The sequence below is a fragment of the Dromaius novaehollandiae genome, chromosome 12 (assembly GCF_036370855.1).
Source record: "Dromaius novaehollandiae isolate bDroNov1 chromosome 12, bDroNov1.hap1, whole genome shotgun sequence".
Classification (NCBI taxonomy): Eukaryota; Metazoa; Chordata; class Aves; order Casuariiformes; family Dromaiidae; genus Dromaius; species Dromaius novaehollandiae.
This window is the reverse complement of record NC_088109.1, coordinates 1,042,379-1,062,332: the sequence shown is the minus strand read 5'-3', so window position 1 is coordinate 1,062,332 and position 19,954 is coordinate 1,042,379. Positions and strand designations below refer to the sequence as shown.

At 62.4% G+C, this 19,954-nt stretch overlaps 2 protein-coding genes and 1 long non-coding RNA gene across 4 annotated transcripts; all 3 read right to left on the bottom strand.

The window, feature by feature from the left end:
• Nucleotides 1–4,105: 4,105 nt before the first annotated feature.
• On the bottom strand, nucleotides 4,106–8,704 carry LOC135329608 (uncharacterized). Its single transcript, XM_064518537.1, has 11 exons — nucleotides 8,626–8,704; nucleotides 8,349–8,410; nucleotides 7,712–7,868; nucleotides 7,163–7,398; nucleotides 6,686–6,975; nucleotides 6,125–6,237; nucleotides 5,891–6,002; nucleotides 5,474–5,606; nucleotides 5,004–5,141; nucleotides 4,448–4,527; nucleotides 4,106–4,235 (listed from the first exon to the last, which is right to left on the bottom strand). Exons 1-11 carry the CDS (start codon nucleotides 8,702–8,704, stop codon nucleotides 4,106–4,108), a joined length of 1,530 nt encoding a protein of 509 aa, XP_064374607.1.
• Nucleotides 8,705–15,656: 6,952 nt separating this feature from the next.
• On the bottom strand, nucleotides 15,657–16,999 carry LOC135329633 (uncharacterized). Of its 2 annotated transcripts, XR_010391173.1 has the most exons (4): nucleotides 16,803–16,999; nucleotides 16,242–16,354; nucleotides 16,008–16,119; nucleotides 15,657–15,723 (listed from the first exon to the last, which is right to left on the bottom strand). It is a non-coding gene; the product is annotated as an uncharacterized LOC135329633 (long non-coding RNA). The 2 variants fall into 2 exon arrangements; XR_010391172.1 differs by having other exon boundaries at nucleotides 16,242–16,995.
• Nucleotides 17,000–17,019: 20 nt separating this feature from the next.
• On the bottom strand, nucleotides 17,020–18,821 carry LOC135329607 (coiled-coil domain-containing protein 81-like). The gene is made up of 5 exons (XM_064518536.1): nucleotides 18,743–18,821; nucleotides 18,466–18,527; nucleotides 17,829–17,985; nucleotides 17,280–17,515; nucleotides 17,020–17,046 (listed from the first exon to the last, which is right to left on the bottom strand). Exons 1-5 carry the CDS (start codon nucleotides 18,819–18,821, stop codon nucleotides 17,020–17,022), a joined length of 561 nt encoding a protein of 186 aa, XP_064374606.1.
• Between the last annotated feature and the right edge of the window lie 1,133 nt (nucleotides 18,822–19,954).

The following is a 19,954-nucleotide window of genomic DNA, read 5'->3' as shown; positions in this document are numbered from 1 at the left end:
CCTTCCCTGGTCTCCACCCTTGGTTACTTCCCGCCTTTGCCCCGCCGCCCCCGGGAGCTTGGTGGACTGCGGGAAGCATGAGGAGCTTCCTCTTGCCTCTGCTGCTGTGTACAGTCGCAGGGGAGCAGGAGGGATTGTGGCAGAGGAGATTTTCTTCCTGGAGGAGTGCTGCTACGCATGAGACTGTCAAGGAGGGCACGATGAAACACAGGGTGTTTTAGGTCTTGGTTTTGAGCCTAATACAGAAAAAGGCCAGGGTTTCAGCCGTGTTCCTCCAGCGTATGCCCCGATAAATGTCTGCCTCCTCTGGGCAGCTGACCCTGTCCAAAACGGAGAAGGAACCCAGCCGCAGAGGCACAGCATCTTGTGGGTAGCCTGTTGCTGGCTGTTGCTGTGATTTGTGTCCTAGGACTAAGGGGGACGGGGGAGGGAGGGGTGTGGGGGAGGGAGATGCAGGTGTTGCCTTCACCTCTCCTTTCAGCCCTCAGCAACAGGAAGAGCCCACCTGAGCGCAGTCTCTGCGTCTCCTCTTGCAGCAGGAGAAGCCTGGTCTCCTTGCCCTGATGGGCATCTCTGCCCCTCTGTGGCATCGCCAGCTGGTTCCTGAGGCTGTGCCCGCAGGGGCGCCTGGCCAGAGGAGGGAGGAGGAGGCCGGGGGCGGGGGTGGGAACAACCCCCAGGAGCCGCCAAGCGGAAGGGGCCCGTTTTGGCTTGGGAGGGCAGGGGAAGGGACCTGCGTTATGGTCTGGCACGCCAGCTCCTGCCTCCGAAGCATGCAGCCCTGAGGGCGATGGCTCCCATTCCGTGGCCCCAGAGAGAGAAAGGTGCCCCCATGCCGCCCCTGCAAGGTCCTCCCATGGCGTGCCAGACACCTTTCCTTCTCTCCTCCGGAAAAGAAGCTTTTGAGGCTTCCACAGTTCACACAGCTAAGAAGACCAGCACCCTGTTTGTCACCAAGAAACAAAACAGGACAGTTTTCCTGTCCCCTCCTAAAAGGGAATAATTCTCTCCAAGGACCTCTGGCTTGCCTTCAGGATCCCTGCTGCCCCGCTCCGCCCCATAGGGGCCCCCTGGCTCACGGAAGTCTGGGACCACCCCTGCACCCAGCCTGCCTCCTCTTGCTAGTCTCTGCGTGCTCGCAGGCGGCCTGCTGTGGAAGGAAACGCCATTCGGCCTTGAGGAGCGTCAGTCAGAGATGTGGCTTTCCAGATCACTGTGAAGGGAAGGACTTGTTCACTTCTCAGCGTTGCTCTCTCAGCCTTCCGAGCTCCTTCCCTGGTGCTGCGAGCCCTAGGTCTGCACCCTGGGCTCGCTGCCTTTTCTCTCCTGTACGCCTAGCCCAAGTCTGCTGAACATGCCCGGGGCACGGCTTCAAATTACAGCAGTATTTCTTGAGAGAGCTCACCTGAAGCTGAGAGCCGCTGTGGAGCTGAGGCCTGATGGAGGCTGCCCTGGGATGTGGCCGTGCCCCCACAGCCCCTCCTCCTGCTCTGGGCCTGAGCACCCGGGATGGTCCCCACGGAGAGCCGTGGGGTTTAGTGGTGGTGGGCTGGGTTTCCCTCCGCCTGCCCTGAGCCCTGTGTGGGTTGCTCTGAGCCCCCAGGAGAATCCCTCTTCTCTAGGGCCTCACACCAAGGCCTTTGCAGACTTTTGTTCCAAAACATGGCCCGGCCCAGCCCGCCCTCCCCAGGAGCCCCGTGGCCCTGTGTGGGCTCAGGCAGTGGACTGAGGGGGCCGGGGGCATCTGGGCTGGGCCGCGAGTGAGGGTTGTGGTGTTTGGGGTGTTTCTGGATTTGGGGAAGGCTGCGGGGTTTTGAGGGGGGGGGATTGCCTGCAAGGGGTTTGGGAGCAGGGCACGCGGGCGGAGCCCAGCTTGTTCTCCCCAGCCACAGCCTGGCTGCAGCACCAAGGGGCCCAGCAGCAGCCTTTGGTCTCCACGTCAAGAGCCCACATTTGCAGCAGGACTCGTGGGCTCAGCCAAGCCAGCGGCTGGGTGCAGCCCCCTGCTCCCCACTTCTGGAGCATACCCGGCCCCCTTCCAGAGGTCCCCAGCCCCCCAAGCCTTTCCCTCTCCTCCCCCATAGCCAGCTCAAAGGCTGGGCACGTGTCACCCCGCCAGGGCAGAGCGAGGAGGAGGAAGGGCAGCTTGGCGCAGACCAGCAGCATAGCAGCACCGACTACGACATTCTCCTCCGGACTGGGGAGAGCCGGGAGTCGGAGCCCCGGGAATTGCCCTGGGCCCGGGGGGTGGTGTCGGGCTCCGCTCCTGTCCTCTACAGCTCCCTCCCTCACAGCGATGGCCAAGCAGCAGCCCAGCCCCTTCAGTCGCACAGCAAATAGTTTTCTATGAAGAACAGCAGAGCTCTCATCATGACATTGATAGAGAAGGGATGGAATCCGTGCTCTTCAACTGCACCATCAAGAAGAGAGCAAGACAGGGTTCAAACTGAAGAGGGCAGAGCAGGGAAGATGTCTTGCCCGCACTGTGCTCTTCCGTAACTGGGAAGCATCTTGTTTGGAGCAGCGGAAGTTGCCACCAGGAAAGAGCCGCCAGACTGCCGCGGGATTCCCTCCCAGGAGTGCCAGCTTTGCTCTTAGCTACACAAGGCGGATTGGTTTCCGCTGCACAGGCACGCGCTTTCCCTGCGGGAACCTGCCTGGCTTTGCTCAAGAGCGTGAGCCTGACAGCGAGCCGAGCTCAGAGAGGCGGCCTGGCCCTGGGCGGGGGCTTTGGTTTTGCCCTTTGCAGGAGGTAAGAGAAGGGGGAAGCCTAGGCTGCGCGGCAAGAGAGGAGTCCTAACAGCGCAAGGTGTCAGGCCAAGGCAGCCCTGAGGCTAGCGAAGCGAGGCAGGAATCCAAGGTCTCAAGGCGAGGCCCAGAGGTGCTTTGGGCAGGGGCACAGTGTGGCCCAACAGTCCCCTCGCAGCCCTTGCTGGGACGGTTGAGCGAGGGGTGTGCAAAAGCTGCAGGATTCTGTTCCAAAAGTCATGGCCAGTGCCTCCCCACGAGGGCACGAGAGCCCTGCCCTGCTGAGCTCACGGGTGGGGCTCAAGAGGAGCACATCTATTCCGTGAGGGCCAGAGGAATTCCTGTGGGATCCCGCATAGGGTCTTTAATGGAGGGTCTCTTCCTGTCATTGCTTGTGCAGAGAAAGCCCTTGCAAGGCAGAGGCTGGGGACTGCGGCTGTGACCAGGCACCAGCTGTCTTCACTTTGCAGTCCCAAGTGGAGTTGAGCCCCTGGGAAGGCTCCCTTGCCCTTTGCTGACAGGTCTGTTGCTGGGAGCAAGCTGGTGGAGGGAGTGGTGGGAGTGCTGGGGGGAGCTCTGGCATTCCCGTGCGGTGCCTTGGCCCCGGTGGTGCCAGGGTCTGGCTGGGGGTCTGCCCAGCCTCGGGGTCTGTTCAGCCGCCACGCTGAGGGAGCAGGCTGCGGCCCATGCCAAGGAGTGGCTGCTGTCCCCCAGGGCCTGCCTGGAGGAGAGGTACCAGTGCTTTGGACCGGGACATGGTGAGCCAAAGACTTGGAGCTCCCGGAAGAGCTTGGCAGGATTTGGGCGGCTGAGTCACACACACTGTCCCCCAAAACCTTTCCCTCGCCTCCTCTCTGGCGTGGCAGTCCCCAAGTCACCTGCTAGGGCATGGCCGGGGTGAGAGCTGCCCGGCAGAGGGGCTGCCCCACTCTCCTGGCTCCCGCCTGACCCTTTCCGTCCCCTCTGGAGCTGCCCTGCTGCCCCTTGCACTTTCACAGCCCACCAAGGAAAGGCTCACAGCAGCTCGGAAAGGCCCTTTATTTCCACGCATAAAAGCCATCTTGGTGGTAACTGCCCGGCACACGGTCCTGCTGCTCTCTCTTCTGGAGGTGGCGCATCACCAAAGCGCTGCGGGGTTCAGGAAGAGGATGTTGTGCCACTGGAGACGTTGCTGGAAATGTCATGGTGCACCCCCACCCCCCACCCCCTTGGAGTGGGCGGGATGTGTGAGGCCAGGCCAGGCTCCAAGGCTGCTTCTGTGCTTCTCCAGGTGGGGCTGGAGAAGACCCTCTTTCCCCAGGGCCATGGCAGGAAGGGCATTGCGGAAAGGGGGGAACGCGCCTGGGTTGCCAGGTATTTACCGGTGCCGCTCCTCCTCCACCATCAGCCTCTGTCGGTTTCTTTCCACCCTTTCCTTCCACCTGTCCCGAAGAACTTTGTAGGAAGTCAGAAGCTGCATGTTCTGCTTTGCTTGTGCGGACGCTTGCCTGCAATAGGAGTGGCAAAGTCCCGCTCCCGCTCTCCCGGGAGCCTTCCGGCCCCCCCAGCCCCTGCAAACCCACGTCGGCAGAAAGCCGGGGCTGTCATAGGTTGTGTCCTGGAGCTGAGGGATTTGGGGTCCTGGCACCTGCAGGGGGGGTCAGAGCCCCTCGCCTGCGCCAGGCCCTGGCTCTGAGCTTGCGCGCCCACGCACGCTTACCGTTGGGGGGGCCTCCCCGGCATGTCAGTGTCTGGGCGACGACGCTGCTCGAGGGCGTATTGCAGCTCCACTAGTGTGATCTGTTTTGCAAGGAGAAGAAGAAGAAATGGTTTCAGCATGGAGGGGTGAATGGGCGAGACAGCACTGGGCTGCAGGGGAGGCACCTAGTCCTTGTAGAGCCAGACTCAGGCTACACAAGGAGCTGATACAATGGGCTACCAGAGCGGAGCCCCTGCGGCTCTGCCGCCGGCACGTCTGGGGCCAAGGGGCTCAAGGCAGCTGCCCCCGAGAGCTGGTTTCTGGCTCGAAGGCAGGCACCGCAGGCAGAGGTTGCCCAGTGGGGAGGCATCCCCCGCCAGCTGCCCTCGCTGCAGCGCCTGGCTCCTTCTGGGCCCGCTTCTGGCTGCAGCCGTCTCCCTCCTCGGAAGGGGTGGGCCAGCTTGGGCGCAGCTCCTCGGAGGCAGCCGTCCGCCTGGGCCCTGGCTGCCTGCAAGGCTCCGCCGCCCTGGACGTGGGAAAGGCCCTTTTGCAGAGGGCCGTCAAAGGCATCCCGTACCTGGGCCTGACGCCGGGCCTCTTTCTCCAGTGCGGCCTGCTGTTCCTCCCACGATGCTTGGTGCTGCCTCTGCTCCTCTTTCAAGAGGGAGACGTGGGCAGCTCTTCCAAACCTCTGCGTGGGAGGGCAGGCTGCATCCTGCGGGGCCGCGGAAAGGCAAGAGTATTAGTCTTGTCTGTCTGGGCAGGGATTCTGGGCAGGGGCGTGTTGGCGCTGGCTTTCCACCCGCTCTCCCGCCCCTTGTCTTGAGCCTCGCCACCGTCACTCTTTTGCGGGATTTTCGGCAGAAGGCAGGCTGAAAAAGCTGTTGTACAAGCAGTGCCTAACTACGCCCAAAAGTAGCACCCAAAGAGGCCACCGACGGCTCCAGTGGCTACGTGCTGAGGGCCCTTTCCGGAGGGAGTCTCATAGGCCGGGGCTTTCCTACGAGTGGGTGAGATGCCAGGATTACCCAGAGCCCCATCACGCACCTGTGCTGCACCCCTGGGAGTGGCGCCGGCACGGCCACGCCGAGGTCCGGCGGGAGGGTGCGGGAGGTATTGCACGCCAACCTGCTTCCCCGGGGAGGTGCCCGGGATGGGGGCCGTCTGGTTCACAAGGGTCCTGAGGAGACACCACAGGGCGCGTTAGCACAAGGGCAGGAGGTGTTTGCTAAGAAGGATTTGCCTTCAGCTCCCCAAAAGGGCGTGACATGACCCTGGAGGAAAACAAGGGCAACGTGAGGCTCTCCCGCAAACTGGCGCATGCTTGGCATCCAGCAAGCAGGCAGCCTTTGCTGGACAAGTGTCAGGAGGCCTTTTGAGTCCCTGGGGCCGGCGTGTCCAAAGGGGACGTCTCCCCTGCGCAGGTCCCAGTGTGCCCCTCAGCCCTTCCGCCAAGGCTCTCACCTGGCAGCAGGCTTGCTCTCCATGCCTTGCCGCCTCGCGCCTTCCCCCCACTTTGGCAGCACGGGGAGAGAAAGCTCCTCGCGGTGCGGCAGGAGCTTGCCAGGACGCCTCTCTGGAAGGAGGAAACAAGGAAGCTCTTGAGAGCAGCCGCTTGCGGAGTGCATTTTTACCTGGCTGCTGTCACCCAGCGTGGGACAGGGACCCAGCCGGGTCAGGAGGCATCTCTTCCCTGACCTTTGCTGCTCCTGACGGCCCCAAGCTCTTCTTCCAGCTCCTGCTCCTTCCCCTGTGGGCAGCCGGTGGGGGCAGCCTGGGCCTCCACGCTGCCTTGCACAGCAAGCTGAAACCTGGAAACCAAAAGACAAGCCAGCTTTGAAGGAAGGGCATTGTCTCCCCTTTGCAGCTTGCGGACACGGATCCTCCTCACTGCTGCCGGAGTCCTTCTTGCATCCCCCCTCCTCTGTGTCCGTGCACAGCTCTTTGGGAGCTGGTTTTTGGCACTCTCCCCCAAAAGACAGAAGGCGTAGCCTAAATGCCTCTCTGTGTGCAGTCCCTGCTCTCTGATGGGAAGGAGGGCAGGCTGGGCATGAGAAACGCAGTCACGGTTCCCGCTCACTCCAGGCAAAGACACGTGTGAGAAGCCCAAAGTGAGCTTTAGTGAAGCGGGAACCAGTCACTGTGTGAGTTATTCCCAACTCCATGCTGAGTGTCAAGCCCTGGCGGTGCACGGTGCCGAGCAGCAGCCGGGAAGCCGCCTGCTCGGTTAGCCAAGGGCTGCAAAGGAAAGGCACTCACCTCGGGAACACATGCAGAGGGCTAGGCCGGGTCCCCAGGGCAGCAGGTGTGCCGGAGATGGAGAGATCTATCGTAGGCAGTCTCTGCAATGTAACACAGACCCATTGGGAGGCTTCCAAGGCAGCTCTCGCCTTGCTGCTGAAGGCAGCAGAGCATTCTCCTGCCACAAGAGGAGGCCGCCTCTCCAAAGCCTCCTCTAAGCTCTCTGCCGAGAACATTAGCCCCTCATGCCGGTGCGGAGAAGCTGCACAGCAAAGAACAGAGCTCGGCTGATAACACTGCCAGGCTTTCTGTAGGGGCAAGGGGCAAGAAACTCAGGAGGCGCTCGCTCTCTTTGCTCCTGGAGAAGGCTGTGGGGGCAAGCACTGGGGAAGGCGTTTCAGTAGGCTGCCACGTCCCGGCTGGCCAACACACATCAGGTCGCTCGTCCTTCCATAGGATTCCCAAAGAAATCGCAGGGAAAGCGGAGCAACTTACACTGCAGGGGTCCGCCAGCCACCGGGTGCAGCGGGCATAAAAGCTCATGTGCACTTTGTCTTCCTGGCAAGTCAGAACGCCGACGTCCCTGAAGGCAAAGGCGACCTTCTCTTTGTTGCGCACGTGCGCAGAGAACAAGCGGATGGTCTCTTGCACGCAGTCTTCCACCACGCGCCTCGAGAAGGAGGTGGCCAGGGACAGCTGCCGGTACTTCAGCGGCTTGATCTTCACGTTGTCTACACGGGAGAGGAACAACACCACTGCCACAGCAGGCCAACTTTCCATTGTTGGGCCATCAAGAGAGGCGAGTGGCACGGAGGCAGTTGTTAGGGCAGTTCAAAAAGAGAGAGAGAGCCTGACTGTGTGCAAGCACTATTCTGTAGTACAAACGCCTAGAGAAAAGGTCCTTCTCGGAAAGAGCTCTCTGCGGGGCGATGGAGCTGGACATCCCTACTTCTGCCTGCCCCTCCCAAAGAGCAGGGAGCAGCCACCCCCTGCCCCACAGGTGATGTGGCAAGGGGAAGCAGAGGGTGGCCGCTGCCAACTCACCAGGCAGAGTCACTTTGGGATGCTGGAGCCTCTGCAGCCAGACCATGTCCATTTCCAGCTGGAACACAGGCCTTCGAACTGTCACCACGTTGTCTTTGCCAGGGCGCAGTGGCTCCCGGACCGTGCAGAAGGTGCCGAGCCCCGCTAGCAGCACACCCTGCACACAGCAAAGACACAAAGGCCCACCAGGAAGGCTTTTGGCGAGGGAAAAAGTGCTGTTTGTCGGAGCGTGGGAACGCTGCTCTGTGCCCTCTCTGCTGCTGACGTGCAAGGGGCACTTGGGGAAGGCTTTAGAGAAGAGCCACGTTCTCCGCATTGTCCCTCACCCTCCTTGAGAGGTTCACTAACGTCCCTCAGCTAGAGAAGATCCCCGGGGTTTCCAGCAGCCCTGGCACAGAGCCCTGTCTCTCTGCGCGGTCTTTAGTGGGGGGCCGCAGGGGAGCGGGGAGCCCTGGGACGTGCCAGATGCTGTCTCACACTAGAGCTGCACGGGATTTCTCTCCCGGCTGGCCAAAAAGCTGCTGTGCAGCAGGCGGGCCAGGTGTGGTGTGCAGCTGTGGGGCTGGGGGAAGGAAGGCTTGCTCCCGGGCACCCAGGGCTCCCTGGACAGCCAAAACCCTCCAGGACACCAGCCCACCTTGTCCTGCATCAGCTCTTCCAGGATGTAATTGGACACGGCGTCCCAAATAGCAATAATCTCTGGAAAGCAAGGGAAACACATGTCAGGCCCAGCCCTCTGGGACAGGGCACCCCTTTCCTCCCAGGCCAGCCCAGCCCAGCCCAGCCCAGCCCAGGCCAGGCTCTCGTGGCAGCCCCCAGCCGCCTGCAGCCACCCTCACAGCCCCAGCTCCACAGCTCTTTGGACAGCTAAGAGTCTCTGCGGCCCCTGGGGAAGCAGCTCCCCAAGCCCTTACCTTCGGTGGAGAGCTGCAGCAGCGTTGGGAACAAGGAGCTCTGCTCCAGGCTGATGGTCTTGGTCCAGCAGCCCTCCATCCCGCTTGCCCCTTGCCCTTAGCTCGCCTCGGCAGCCAGGGGAAAAGGACGCTCTCGTCGTCTCCTCGCCCCAGGCTCCTGTCCAACGGGCCCCTGCTCCTCTGCCTGACGGCGAGGGGCCCCCAGCGTGGCCCTGCTGCCTGCTGCCCGCTCTGCTTGCTGCGGAGCAGCTCCAAAGAACAGCGGTGAGCAGCACCCAGCCAGCGCCTGGGCCTCGCAGGGAAGTGCGGACACCGCCAGGGACCAGGGAGACCTCTGTGATGCGGCGCGTCCCACTGTGAGCTCAGCCTCACTGTGTCATCTCTGGGGGCTCATTAGGTCACGGGCACAGAGGTGCCCCAGCCAGGGGCCCCGCTGACCCAGACCCCGCCTCGTGGGCTGACTGCACGGCCCTGCCTCGGCCTGACCCTGTCACCACGGAGGTGCCTGGCTGGCCTGGGCTCAGGGCTGCCCCCCTCCCAATCCCGACCTGCCCTTCGCCCTCACCGGGGGCAGGTGGGACGCGCCCTGGAGGACCAGGCCCCTGCCCTGACGGCCCTGGCGTCTCCCCTGGCTCCCCGGCCCCCAGGCAGCCCCTGGCTCACGCTCAGCCCTGACACACGCAGCGTTGTTCATGGCTGGGGCCGTGCGGCACACACGTCTTGCCCGCAGGATAACCTCAGGCGGTTCATCTGAACAGAGGAGGCTGTAGGCAGCACCCATTTGGCACCTGGCCCTGATGCCCCCAGTGTGTCCTTGTCCTTTTCTTGCCGTGAAGCAGCGTGTTTTCGTGTAAATGGCCTTCTGCTCTACAGCAGAAATGAGGAACAGAGTTTCTCCGATTTCCTTCGACCTAGAGACTGCAATGGCAGTGCAAGTCAGCACAGAGGCGTTCAGCACAGCGTGCCGCGCCCTGACTAGACGTCAAGCCCATGCGGACCAGCGCAAGCTTCCCAGCATCCAAATGCCTCAACCAGCACCAAGAGATGGCAGACAAGTTCTGTTGGGCCCCTACGGGGGCCTTGGCATACCTATGCCGGCCCAGCAACAGCCGCCCCTCGGGGCTCCCTCCCTTTTCTCAAACTGACCCCGTGCCTGCTGACGCATCCCCACCAGAAAAAGGGGGCTGCTGCTCAGCTGGTGGCTGTGCGCTCCACTTCTGCAGGGAGAGGAAGCACAGAGGTGGAGTTCTTGTGGGGCTCAAGCAGCCGTGCCACGGCCAGCGCAGGGAGCCCGGTGTGCTTGGCTGCACACATGCTGGGGCCTGTGTGACACAAGACACGCTCTGCCTGTTGTGCTTGGGCTCTTGTCATCGCTTCCCCTGCGCTTCTGCTCCCCTCAGCCGCCAGGGGAAGGCCTCACCTCTCTGCTAAGACAGCTTCATGGCTCTGCGCCCTCAGCGGGCCATCTCAGGCCTCCAGAAACTTCCGTCCTTCCCTGGTCTCCACCCTTGGTTACTTCCCGCCATTGCCCCGCCGCCCCCGGGAGCTTGGTGGACTGCGGGAAGCATGAGGAGCTTCCTCTTGCCTCTGCTGCTGTGTACAGTCGCAGGGGAGCAGGAGGGATTGTGGCAGAGGAGATTTTCTTCCTGGAGGAGTGCTGCTACGCATGAGACTGTCAAGGAGGGCACGATGAAACACAGGGTGTTTTAGGTCTTGGTTTTGAGCCTAATACAGAAAAAGGCCAGGGTTTCAGCCGTGTTCCTCCAGCGTATGCCCCGATAAATGTCTGCCTCCTCTGGGCAGCTGACCCTGTCCAAAACGGAGAAGGAACCCAGCCGCAGAGGCACAGCATCTTGTGGGTAGCCTGTTGCTGGCTGTTGCTGTGATTTGTGTCCTAGGACTAAGGGGGACGGGGGAGGGAGGGGTGTGGGGGAGGGAGATGCAGGTGTTGCCTTCACCTCTCCTTTCAGCCCTCAGCAACAGGAAGAGCCCACCTGAGCGCAGTCTCTGTGTCTCCTCTTGCAGCAGGAGAAGCCTGGTCTCCTTGCCCTGATGGGCATCTCTGCCCCTCTGTGGCATCGCCAGCTGGTTCCTGAGGCTGTGCCCGCAGGGGCGCCTGGCCAGAGGAGGGAGGAGGAGGCCGGGGGCGGGGGTGGGAACAACCCCCAGGAGCCGCCAAGCGGAAGGGGCCCGTTTTGGCTTGGGAGGGCAGGGGAAGGGACCTGCGTTATGGTCTGGCACGCCAGCTCCTGCCTCCGAAGCATGCAGCCCTGAGGGCGATGGCTCCCATTCCGTGGCCCCAGAGAGAGAAAGGTGCCCCCATGCCGCCCCTGCAAGGTCCTCCCATGGCGTGCCAGACACCTTTCCTTCTCTCCTCCGGAAAAGAAGCTTTTGACGCTTCCACAGTTCACACAGCTAAGAAGACCAGCACCCTGTTTGTCACCAAGAAACAAAACAGGACAGTTTTCCTGTCCCCTCCTAAAAGGGAATAATTCTCTCCAAGGACCTCTGGCTTGCCTTCAGGATCCCTGCTGCCCCGCTCCGCCCCATAGGGGCCCCCTGGCTCACAGAAGTCTGGGACCACCCCTGCACCCAGCCTGCCTCCTCTTGCTAGTCTCTGCGTGCTCGCAGGCGGCCTGCTGTGGAAGGAAACGCCATTCGGCCTTGAGGAGCGTCAGTCAGAGATGTGGCTTTCCAGATCACTGTGAAGGGAAGGACTTGTTCACTTCTCGGCGTTGCTCTCTCAGCCTTCCGAGCTCCTTCCCTGGTGCTGCGAGCCCTAGGTCTGCACCCTGGGCTCGCTGCCTTTTCTCTCCTGTACGCCTAGCCCAAGTCTGCTGAACATGCCCGGGGCACGGCTTCAAATTACAGCAGTATTTCTTGAGAGAGCTCACCTGAAGCTGAGAGCCGCTGTGGAGCTGAGGCCTGATGGAGGCTGCCCTGGGATGTGGCCGTGCCCCCACAGCCCCTCCTCCTGCTCTGGGCCTGAGCACCCGGGATGGTCCCCACGGAGAGCCGTGGGGTTTAGTGGTGGTGGGCTGGGTTTCCCTCCGCCTGCCCTGAGCTCTGTGTGGGTTGCTCTGAGCCCCCAGGAGAATCCCTCTTCTCTAGGGCCTCACACCAAGGCCTTTGCAGACTTTTGTTCCAAAACATGGCCCGGCCCAGCCCGCCCTCCCCAGGAGCCCCGTGGCCCTGTGTGGGCTCAGGCAGTGGACTGAGGGGGCCGGGGGCATCTGGGCTGGGCCGCAAGTGAGGGTTGTGGTGTTTGGGGTGTTTCTGGATTTGGGGAAGGCTGCGGGGTTTGGGGGGGGGGGGGGATTGCCTGCAAGGGGTTTGGGAGCAGGGCACGTGGGCGGAGCCCAGCTTGTTCTCCCCAGCCACAGCCTGGCTGCAGCACCAAGGGGCCCAGCAGCAGCCTTTGGTCTCCACGTCAAGAGCCCACATTTGCAGCAGGACTCGTGGGCTCAGCCAAGCCAGCGGCTGGGTGCAGCCCCCTGCTCCCCACTTCTGGAGCATACCCGGCCCCCTTCCAGAGGTCCCCAGCCCCCCAAGCCTTTCCCTCTCCTCCCCCATAGCCAGCTCAAAGGCTGGGCACGTGTCACCCCGCCAGGGCAGAGCGAGGAGGAGGAAGGGCAGCTTGGCGCAGACCAGCAGCATAGCAGCACCGACTACGACATTCTCCTCCGGACTGGGGAGAGCCGGGAGTCGGAGCCCCGGGAATTGCCCTGGGCCCGGGGGGTGGTGTCGGGCTCCGCTCCTGTCCTCTACAGCTCCCTCCCTCACAGCGATGGCCAAGCAGCAGCCCAGCCCCTTCAGTCACACAGCAAATAGTTTTCTATGAAGAACAGCAGAGCTCTCATCATGACATTGATAGAGAAGGGATGGAATCCGTGCTCTTCAACTGCACCATCAAGAAGAGAGCAAGACAGGGTTCAAACTGAAGAGGGCAGAGCAGGGAAGATGTCTTGCCCGCACTGTGCTCTTCCGTAACTGGGAAGCATCTTGTTTGGAGCAGCGGAAGTTGCCACCAGGAAAGAGCCGCCAGACTGCCGCGGGATTCCCTCCCAGGAGTGCCAGCTTTGCTCTTAGCTACACAAGGCGGATTGGTTTCCGCTGCACAGGCACGCGCTTTCCCTGCGGGAACCTGCCTGGCTTTGCTCAAGAGCGTGAGCCTGACAGTGAGCCGAGCTCAGAGAGGCGGCCTGGCCCTGGGCGGGGGCTTTGGTTTTGCCCTTTGCAGGAGGTAAGAGAAGGGGGAAGCCTAGGCTGCGCGGCAAGAGAGGAGTCCTAACAGCGCAAGGTGTCAGGCCAAGGCAGCCCTGAGGCTAGCGAAGCGAGGCAGGAATCCAAGGTCTCAAGGCGAGGCCCAGAGGTGCTTTGGGCAGGGGCACAGTGTGGCCCAACAGTCCCCTCGCAGCCCTTGCTGGGACGGTTGAGCGAGGGTTGTGCAAAAGCTGCAGGATTCTGTTCCAAAAGTCATGGCCAGTGCCTCCCCACGAGGGCACGAGAGCCCTGCCCTGCTGAGCTCACGGGTGGGGCTCAAGAGGAGCACATCTATTCCGTGAGGGCCAGAGGAATTCCTGTGGGATCCCGCATAGGGTCTTTAATGGAGGGTCTCTTCCTGTCATTGCTTGTGCAGAGAAAGCCCTTGCAAGGCAGAGGCTGGGGACTGCGGCTGTGACCAGGCACCAGCTGTCTTCACTTTGCAGTCCCAAGTGGAGTTGAGCCCCTGGGAAGGCTCCCTTGCCCTTTGCTGACAGGTCTGTTGCTGGGAGCAAGCTGGTGGAGGGAGTGGTGGGAGTGCTGGGGGGAGCTCTGGCATTCCCGTGTGGTGCCTTGGCCCCGGTGGTGCCAGGGTCTGGCTGGGGGTCTGCCCAGCCTCGGGGTCTGTTCAGCCGCCACGCTGAGGGAGCAGGCTGCGGCCCATGCCAAGGAGTGGCTGCCGTCCCCCAGGGCCTGCCTGGAGGAGAGGTACCAGTGCTTTGGACCGGGACATGGTGAGCCAAAGACTTGGAGCTCCCGGAAGAGCTTGGCAGGATTTGGGCGGCTGAGTCACACACACTGTCCCCCCAAAACCTTTCCCTCGCCTCCTCTCTGGCGTGGCAGTCCCCAAGTCACCTGCTAGGGCATGGCCGGGGTGAGAGCTGCCCGGCAGAGGGGCTGCCCCACTCTCCTGGCTCCCGCCTGACCCTTTCCGTCCCCTCTGGAGCTGCCCTGCTGCCCCTTGCACTTTCACAGCCCACCAAGGAAAGGCTCACAGCAGCTCGGAAAGGCCCTTTATTTCCACGCATAAAAGCCATCTTGGTGGTAACTGCCCGGCACACGGTCCTGCTGCTCTCTCTTCTGGAGGTGGCGCATCACCAAAGCGCTGCGGGGTTCAGGAAGAGGATGTTGTGCCACTGGAGACGTTGCTGGAAATGTCATGGTGCACCCCCACCCCCCACCCCCTTGGAGTGGGCGGGATGTGTGAGGCCAGGCCAGGCTCCAAGGCTGCTTCTGTGCTTCTCCAGGTGGGGCTGGAGAAGACCCTCTTTCCCCAGGGCCATGGCAGGAAGGGCATTGCGGAAAGGGGGGAACGCGCCTGGGTTGCCAGGTATTTACCGGTGCCGCTCCTCCTCCACCATCAGCCTCTGTCGGTTTCGTTCCACCCTTTCCTTCCACCTGTCCCGAAGAACTTTGTAGGAAGTCAGAAGCTGCATGTTCTGCTTTGCTTGCGCGGACGCTTGCCTGCAATAGGAGTGGCAAAGTCCCGCTCCCGCTCTCCCGGGAGCCTTCCGGCCCCCCCAGCCCCTGCAAACCCACGTCGGCAGAAAGCCGGGGCTGTCGTAGGTTGTGTCCTGGAGCTGAGGGATTTGGGGTCCTGGCACCTGCAGGGGGGGTCAGAGCCCCTCGCCTGTGCCAGGCCCTGGCTCTGAGCTTGCGCGCCCACGCACGCTTACCGTTGGGGGGGCCTCCCCGGCATGTCAGTGTCTGGGCGACGACGCTGCTCGAGGGCGTATTGCAGCTCCACTAGTGTGATCTGTTTTGCAAGGAGAAGAAGAAGAAATGGTTTCAGCATGGAGGGGTGAATGGGCGAGACAGCACTGGGCTGCAGGGGAGGCACCTAGTCCTTGTAGAGCCAGACTCAGGCTACACAAGGAGCTGATACAATGGGCTACCAGAGCGGAGCCCCTGCGGCTCTGCCGCCGGCACGTCTGGGGCCAAGGGGCTCAAGGCAGCTGCCCCCGAGAGCTGGTTTCTGGCTCGAAGGCAGGCACCGCAGGCAGAGGTTGCCCAGTGGGGAGGCATCCCCCGCCAGCTGCCCTCGCTGCAGCGCCTGGCTCCTTCTGGGCCCGCTTCTGGCTGCAGCCGTCTCCCTCCTCGGAAGGGGTGGGCCAGCTTGGGCGCAGCTCCTCGGAGGCAGCCGTCCGCCTGGGCCCTGGCTGCCTGCAAGGCTCCGCCGCCCTGGACGTGGGAAAGGCCCTTTTGCAGAGGGCCGTCAAAGGCATCCCGTACCTGGGCCTGACGCCGGGCCTCTTTCTCCAGTGCGGCCTGCTGTTCCTCCCACGATGCTTGGTGCTGCCTCTGCTCCTCTTTCAAGAGGGAGACGTGGGCAGCTCTTCCAAACCTCTGCGTGGGAGGGCAGGCTGCATCCTGCGGGGCCGCGGAAAGGCAAGAGTATTAGTCTTGTCTGTCTGGGCAGGGATTCTGGGCAGGGGCGTGTTGGCGCTGGCTTTCCACCCGCTCTCCCGCCCCTTGTCTTGAGCCTCGCCACCGTCACTCTTTTGCGGGATTTTCGGCAGAAGGCAGGCTGAAAAAGCTGTTGTACAAGCAGTGCCTAACTACGCCCAAAAGTAGCACCCAAAGAGGCCACCGACGGCTCCAGTGGCTACGTGCTGAGGGCCCTTTCCGGAGGGAGTCTCATAGGCCGGGGCTTTCCTACGAGTGGGTGAGATGCCAGGATTACCCAGAGCCCCATCACGCACCTGTGCTGCACCCCTGGGAGTGGCGCCGGCACGGCCACGCCGAGGTCCGGCGGGAGGGTGCGGGAGGTGTTGCACGCCAACCTGCTTCCCCGGGGAGGTGCCCGGGATGGGGGCCGTCTGGTTCACAAGGGTCCTGAGGAGACACCACAGGGCGCGTTAGCACAAGGGCAGGAGGTGTTTGCTAAGAAGGATTTGCCTTCAGCTCCCCAAAAGGGCGTGACATGACCCTGGAGGAAAACAAGGGCAACGTGAGGCTCTCCCGCAAACTGGCGCATGCTTGGCATCCAGCAAGCAGGCAGCCTTTGCTGGACAAGTGTCAGGAGGCCTTTTGAGTCTCTGGGGCCGGCGTGTCCAAAGGGGACGTCTCTCCTGCGCAGGTCCCAGTGTGCCCCTCAGCCCTTCCGCCAAGGCTCTCACCTGGCAGCAGGCTTGCTCTCCATGCCTTGCCGCCTCGCGCCTTCCCCCCACTTTGGCAGCACGGGGAGAGAAAGCTCCTCGCGGTGCGGCAGGAGCTTGCCAGGACGCCTCTCTGGAAGGAGGAAACAAGGAAGCTCTTGAGAGCAGCCGCTTGCGGAGTGCATTTTTACCTGGCTGCTGTCACCCAGCGTGGGACAGGGACCCAGCCGGGTCAGGAGGCATCTCTTCCCTGACCTTTGCTGCTCCTGACGGCCCCAAGCTCTTCTTCCAGCTCCTGCTCCTTCCCCTGTGGGCAGCCGGTGGGGGCAGCCTGGGCCTCCACGCTGCCTTGCACAGCAAGCTGAAACCTGGAAACCAAAAGACAAGCCAGCTTTGAAGGAAGGGCATTGTCTCCCCTTTGCAGCTTGCGGACACGGATCCTCCTCACTGCTGCCGGAGTCCTTCTTGCATCCCCCCTCCTCTGTGTCCGTGCACAGCTCTTTGGGAGCTGGTTTTTGGCACTCTCCCCCAAAAGACAGAAGGCGTAGCCTAAATGCCTCTCTGTGTGCAGTCCCTGCTCTCTGATGGGAAGGAGGGCAGGCTGGGCATGAGAAACGCAGTCACGGTTCCCGCTCACTCCAGGCAAAGACACGTGTGAGAAGCCCAAAGTGAGCTTTAGTGAAGCGGGAACCAGTCACTGTGTGAGTTATTCCCAACTCCATGCTGAGTGTCAAGCCCTGGCGGTGCACGGTGCCGAGCAGCAGCCGGGAAGCCGCCTGCTCGGTTAGCCAAGGGCTGCAAAGGAAAGGCACTCACCTCGGGAACACATGCAGAGGGCTAGGCCGGGTCCCCAGGGCAGCAGGTGTGCCGGAGATGGAGAGATCTATCGTAGGCAGTCTCTGCAATGTAACACAGACCCATTGGGAGGCTTCCAAGGCAGCTCTCGCCTTGCTGCTGAAGGCAGCAGAGCATTCTCCTGCCACAAGAGGAGGCCGCCTCTCCAAAGCCTCCTCTAAGCTCTCTGCCGAGAACATTAGCCCCTCATGCCGGTGCGGAGAAGCTGCACAGCAAAGAACAGAGCTCGGCTGATAACACTGCCAGGCTTTCTGTAGGGGCAAGGGGCAAGAAACTCAGGAGGCGCTCGCTCTCTTTGCTCCTGGAGAAGGCTGTGGGGGCAAGCACTGGGGAAGGCGTTTCAGTAGGCTGCCACGTCCCGGCTGGCCAACACACATCAGGTCGCTCGTCCTTCCATAGGATTCCCAAAGAAATCGCAGGGAAAGCGGAGCAACTTACACTGCAGGGGTCCGCCAGCCACCGGGTGCAGCGGGCATAAAAGCTCATGTGCACTTTGTCTTCCTGGCAAGTCAGAACGCCGACGTCCCTGAAGGCAAAGGCGACCTTCTCTTTGTTGCGCACGTGCGCAGAGAACAAGCGGATGGTCTCTTGCACGCAGTCTTCCACCACGCGCCTCGAGAAGGAGGTGGCCAGGGACAGCTGCCGGTACTTCAGCGGCTTGATCTTCACGTTGTCTACATGGGAGAGGAACAACACCACTGCCACAGCAGGCCAACTTTCCATTGTTGGGCCATCAAGAGAGGCGAGTGGCACGGAGGCAGTTGTTAGGGCAGTTCAAAAAGAGAGAGAGAGCCTGACTGTGTGCAAGCACTATTCTGTAGTACAAACACCTAGAGAAAAGGTCCTTCTCGGAAAGAGCTCTCTGCAGGGCGATGGAGCTGGACATCGCTACTTCTGCCTGCCCCTCCCAAAGAGCAGGGAGCAGCCACCCCCTGCCCCACAGGTGATGTGGCAAGGGGAAGCAGAGGGTGGCCGCTGCCAACTCACCAGGCAGAGTCACTTTGGGATGCTGGAGCCTCTGCAGCCAGACCATGTCCATTTCCAGCTGGAACACAGGCCTTCGAACTGTCAGCACGTCGTCTTTGCCAGGGCGCAGTGGCTCCCAGACCGTGCAGAAGGTGCCGAGCCCCGCTAGCAGCACACCCTGCACACAGCAAAGACACAAAGGCCCACCAGGAAGGCTTTTGGCGAGGGAAAAAGTGCTGTTTGTCGGAGCGTGGGAACGCTGCTCTGTGCCCTCTCTGCTGCTGACGTGCAAGGGGCACTTGGGGAAGGCTTTAGAGAAGAGCCACGTTCTCCGCATTGTCCCTCACCCTCCTTGAGAGGTTCACTAACGTCCCTCAGCTAGAGAAGATCCCCGGGGTTTCCAGCAGCCCTGGCACAGAGCCCTGTCTCTCTGCGCGGTCTTTAGTGGGGGGCCGCAGGGGAGCGGGGAGCCCTGGGACGTGCCAGATGCTGTCTTACACTAGAGCTGCACGGGGTTTCTCTCCCGGCTGGCCAAAAAGCTGCTGTGCAGCAGGCGGGCCAGGTGTGGTGTGCAGCTGTGGGGCTGGGGGAAGGAAGGCTTGCTCCCGGGCACCCAGGGCTCCCTGGACAGCCAAAACCCTCCAGGACACCAGCCCACCTTGTCCTGCATCAGCTCTTCCAGGATGTAATTGGACACGGCATCCCAAATAGCAATAATCTCTGGAAAGCAAGGGAAACACATGTCAGGCCCAGCCCTCTGGGACAGGGCACCCCTTTCCTCCCAGCCCAGCCCAGCCCAGCCCAGCCCAGCCCAGGCCAGGCTCTCGTGGCAGCCCCCAGCCGCCTGCAGCCACCCTCACAGCGCCGGCTCCACAGCTCTTTGGACAGCTAAGAGTCTCTGCGGCCCCTGGGGAAGCAGCTCCCCAAGCCCTTACCTTCGGTGGAGAGCTGCAGCAGCGTTGGGAACAAGGAGCTCTGCTCTGGGCTGATGGTCTCGGTCCAGCAGCCCTCCATCTCGCTTGCCCCTTGCCCTTAGCTCACCTCGGCAGCCAGGGGAAAAGGACGCTCTCGTCGTCTCCTCGCCCCAGGCTCCTGTCCAACGGGCCCCTGCTCCTCTGCCTGACGGCGAGGGGCCCCCAGCGTGGCCCTGCTGCCTGCTGCCCGCTCTGCTTGCTGCGGAGCAGCTCCAAAGAACAGCGGTGAGCAGCACCCAGCCAGCGCCTGGGCCTCGCAGGGAAGTGCGGACACCGCCAGGGACCAGGGAGACCTCTGTGATGCGGCGCGTCCCACTGTGAGCTCAGCCTCACTGTGTCATCTCTGGGGGCTCATTAGGTCACGGGCACAGAGGTGCCCCAGCCAGGGGCCCCGCTGACCCAGACCCCGCCTCGTGGGCTGACTGCACGGCCCTGCCTCGGCCTGACCCTGTCACCACGGAGGTGCCTGGCTGGCCTGGGCTCAGGGCTGCCCCCCTCCCAATCCCGACCTGCCCTTCGCCCTCACCGGGGGCAGGTGGGACGCGCCCTGGAGGACCAGGCCCCTGCCCTGACGGCCCTGGCGTCTCCCCTGGCTCCCCGGCCCCCAGGCAGCCCCTGGCTCACGCTGAGCCCTGACACACGCAGCGTTGTTCATGGCTGGGGCCGTGCGGCACACACGTCTTGCCCGCAGGATAACCTCAGGCGGTTCATCCGAACAGAGGAGGCTGTAGGCAGCACCCATTTGGCACCTGGCCCCGATGCCACCAGTGTGTCCTTGTCCTTTTCTTGCCGTGAAGCAGCGTGTTTTCGTGTAAATGGCCTTCTGCTCTACAGCAGAAATGAGGAACAGAGTTTCTCCGATTTCCTTCGACCTAGAGACTGCAATGGCAGTGCAAGTCAGCACAGAGGCGTTCAGCACAGCGTGCCGCGCCCTGACTAGACGTCAAGCCCATGCGGACCAGCGCAAGCTTCCCAGCATCCAAATGCCTCAACCAGCACCAAGAGATGGCAGACAAGTTCTGTTGGGCCCCTACGGGGGCCTTGGCATACCTATGCCGGCCCAGCAACAGCCGCCCCTCGGGGCTCCCTCCCTTTTCTCAAACTGACCCCGTGCCTGCTGACGCATCCCCACCAGAAAAAGGGGGCTGCTGCTCAGCTGGTGGCTGTGCGCTC

Excerpts from the sequence above, each read along its gene's own strand:
- LOC135329608 (XM_064518537.1), bottom strand. The coding sequence starts at position 8,704 with ATGGAGGGCTGCTGGACCAAGACCATCAGCCTGGAGCAGAGCTCCTTG. Across the intron at positions 7,399-7,711 it reads TCCCAAAGTGACTCTGCCTG|ACAACGTGAAGATCAAGCCG; the intron begins GTGAGTTGGCAG and ends TCTCCCGTGTAG. Across the intron at positions 6,238-6,685 it reads CCTCTGCATGTGTTCCCGAG|GTTTCAGCTTGCTGTGCAAG; the intron begins GTGAGTGCCTTT and ends TTTGGTTTCCAG.
- LOC135329607 (XM_064518536.1), bottom strand. The coding sequence starts at position 18,821 with ATGGAGGGCTGCTGGACCGAGACCATCAGCCCAGAGCAGAGCTCCTTG. Across the intron at positions 18,528-18,742 it reads GCTGCAGCTCTCCACCGAAG|AGATTATTGCTATTTGGGAT; the intron begins GTAAGGGCTTGG and ends CTTGCTTTCCAG. Across the intron at positions 17,986-18,465 it reads AAGAGCTGATGCAGGACAAG|GGTGTGCTGCTAGCGGGGCT; the intron begins GTGGGCTGGTGT and ends TGCTGTGTGCAG.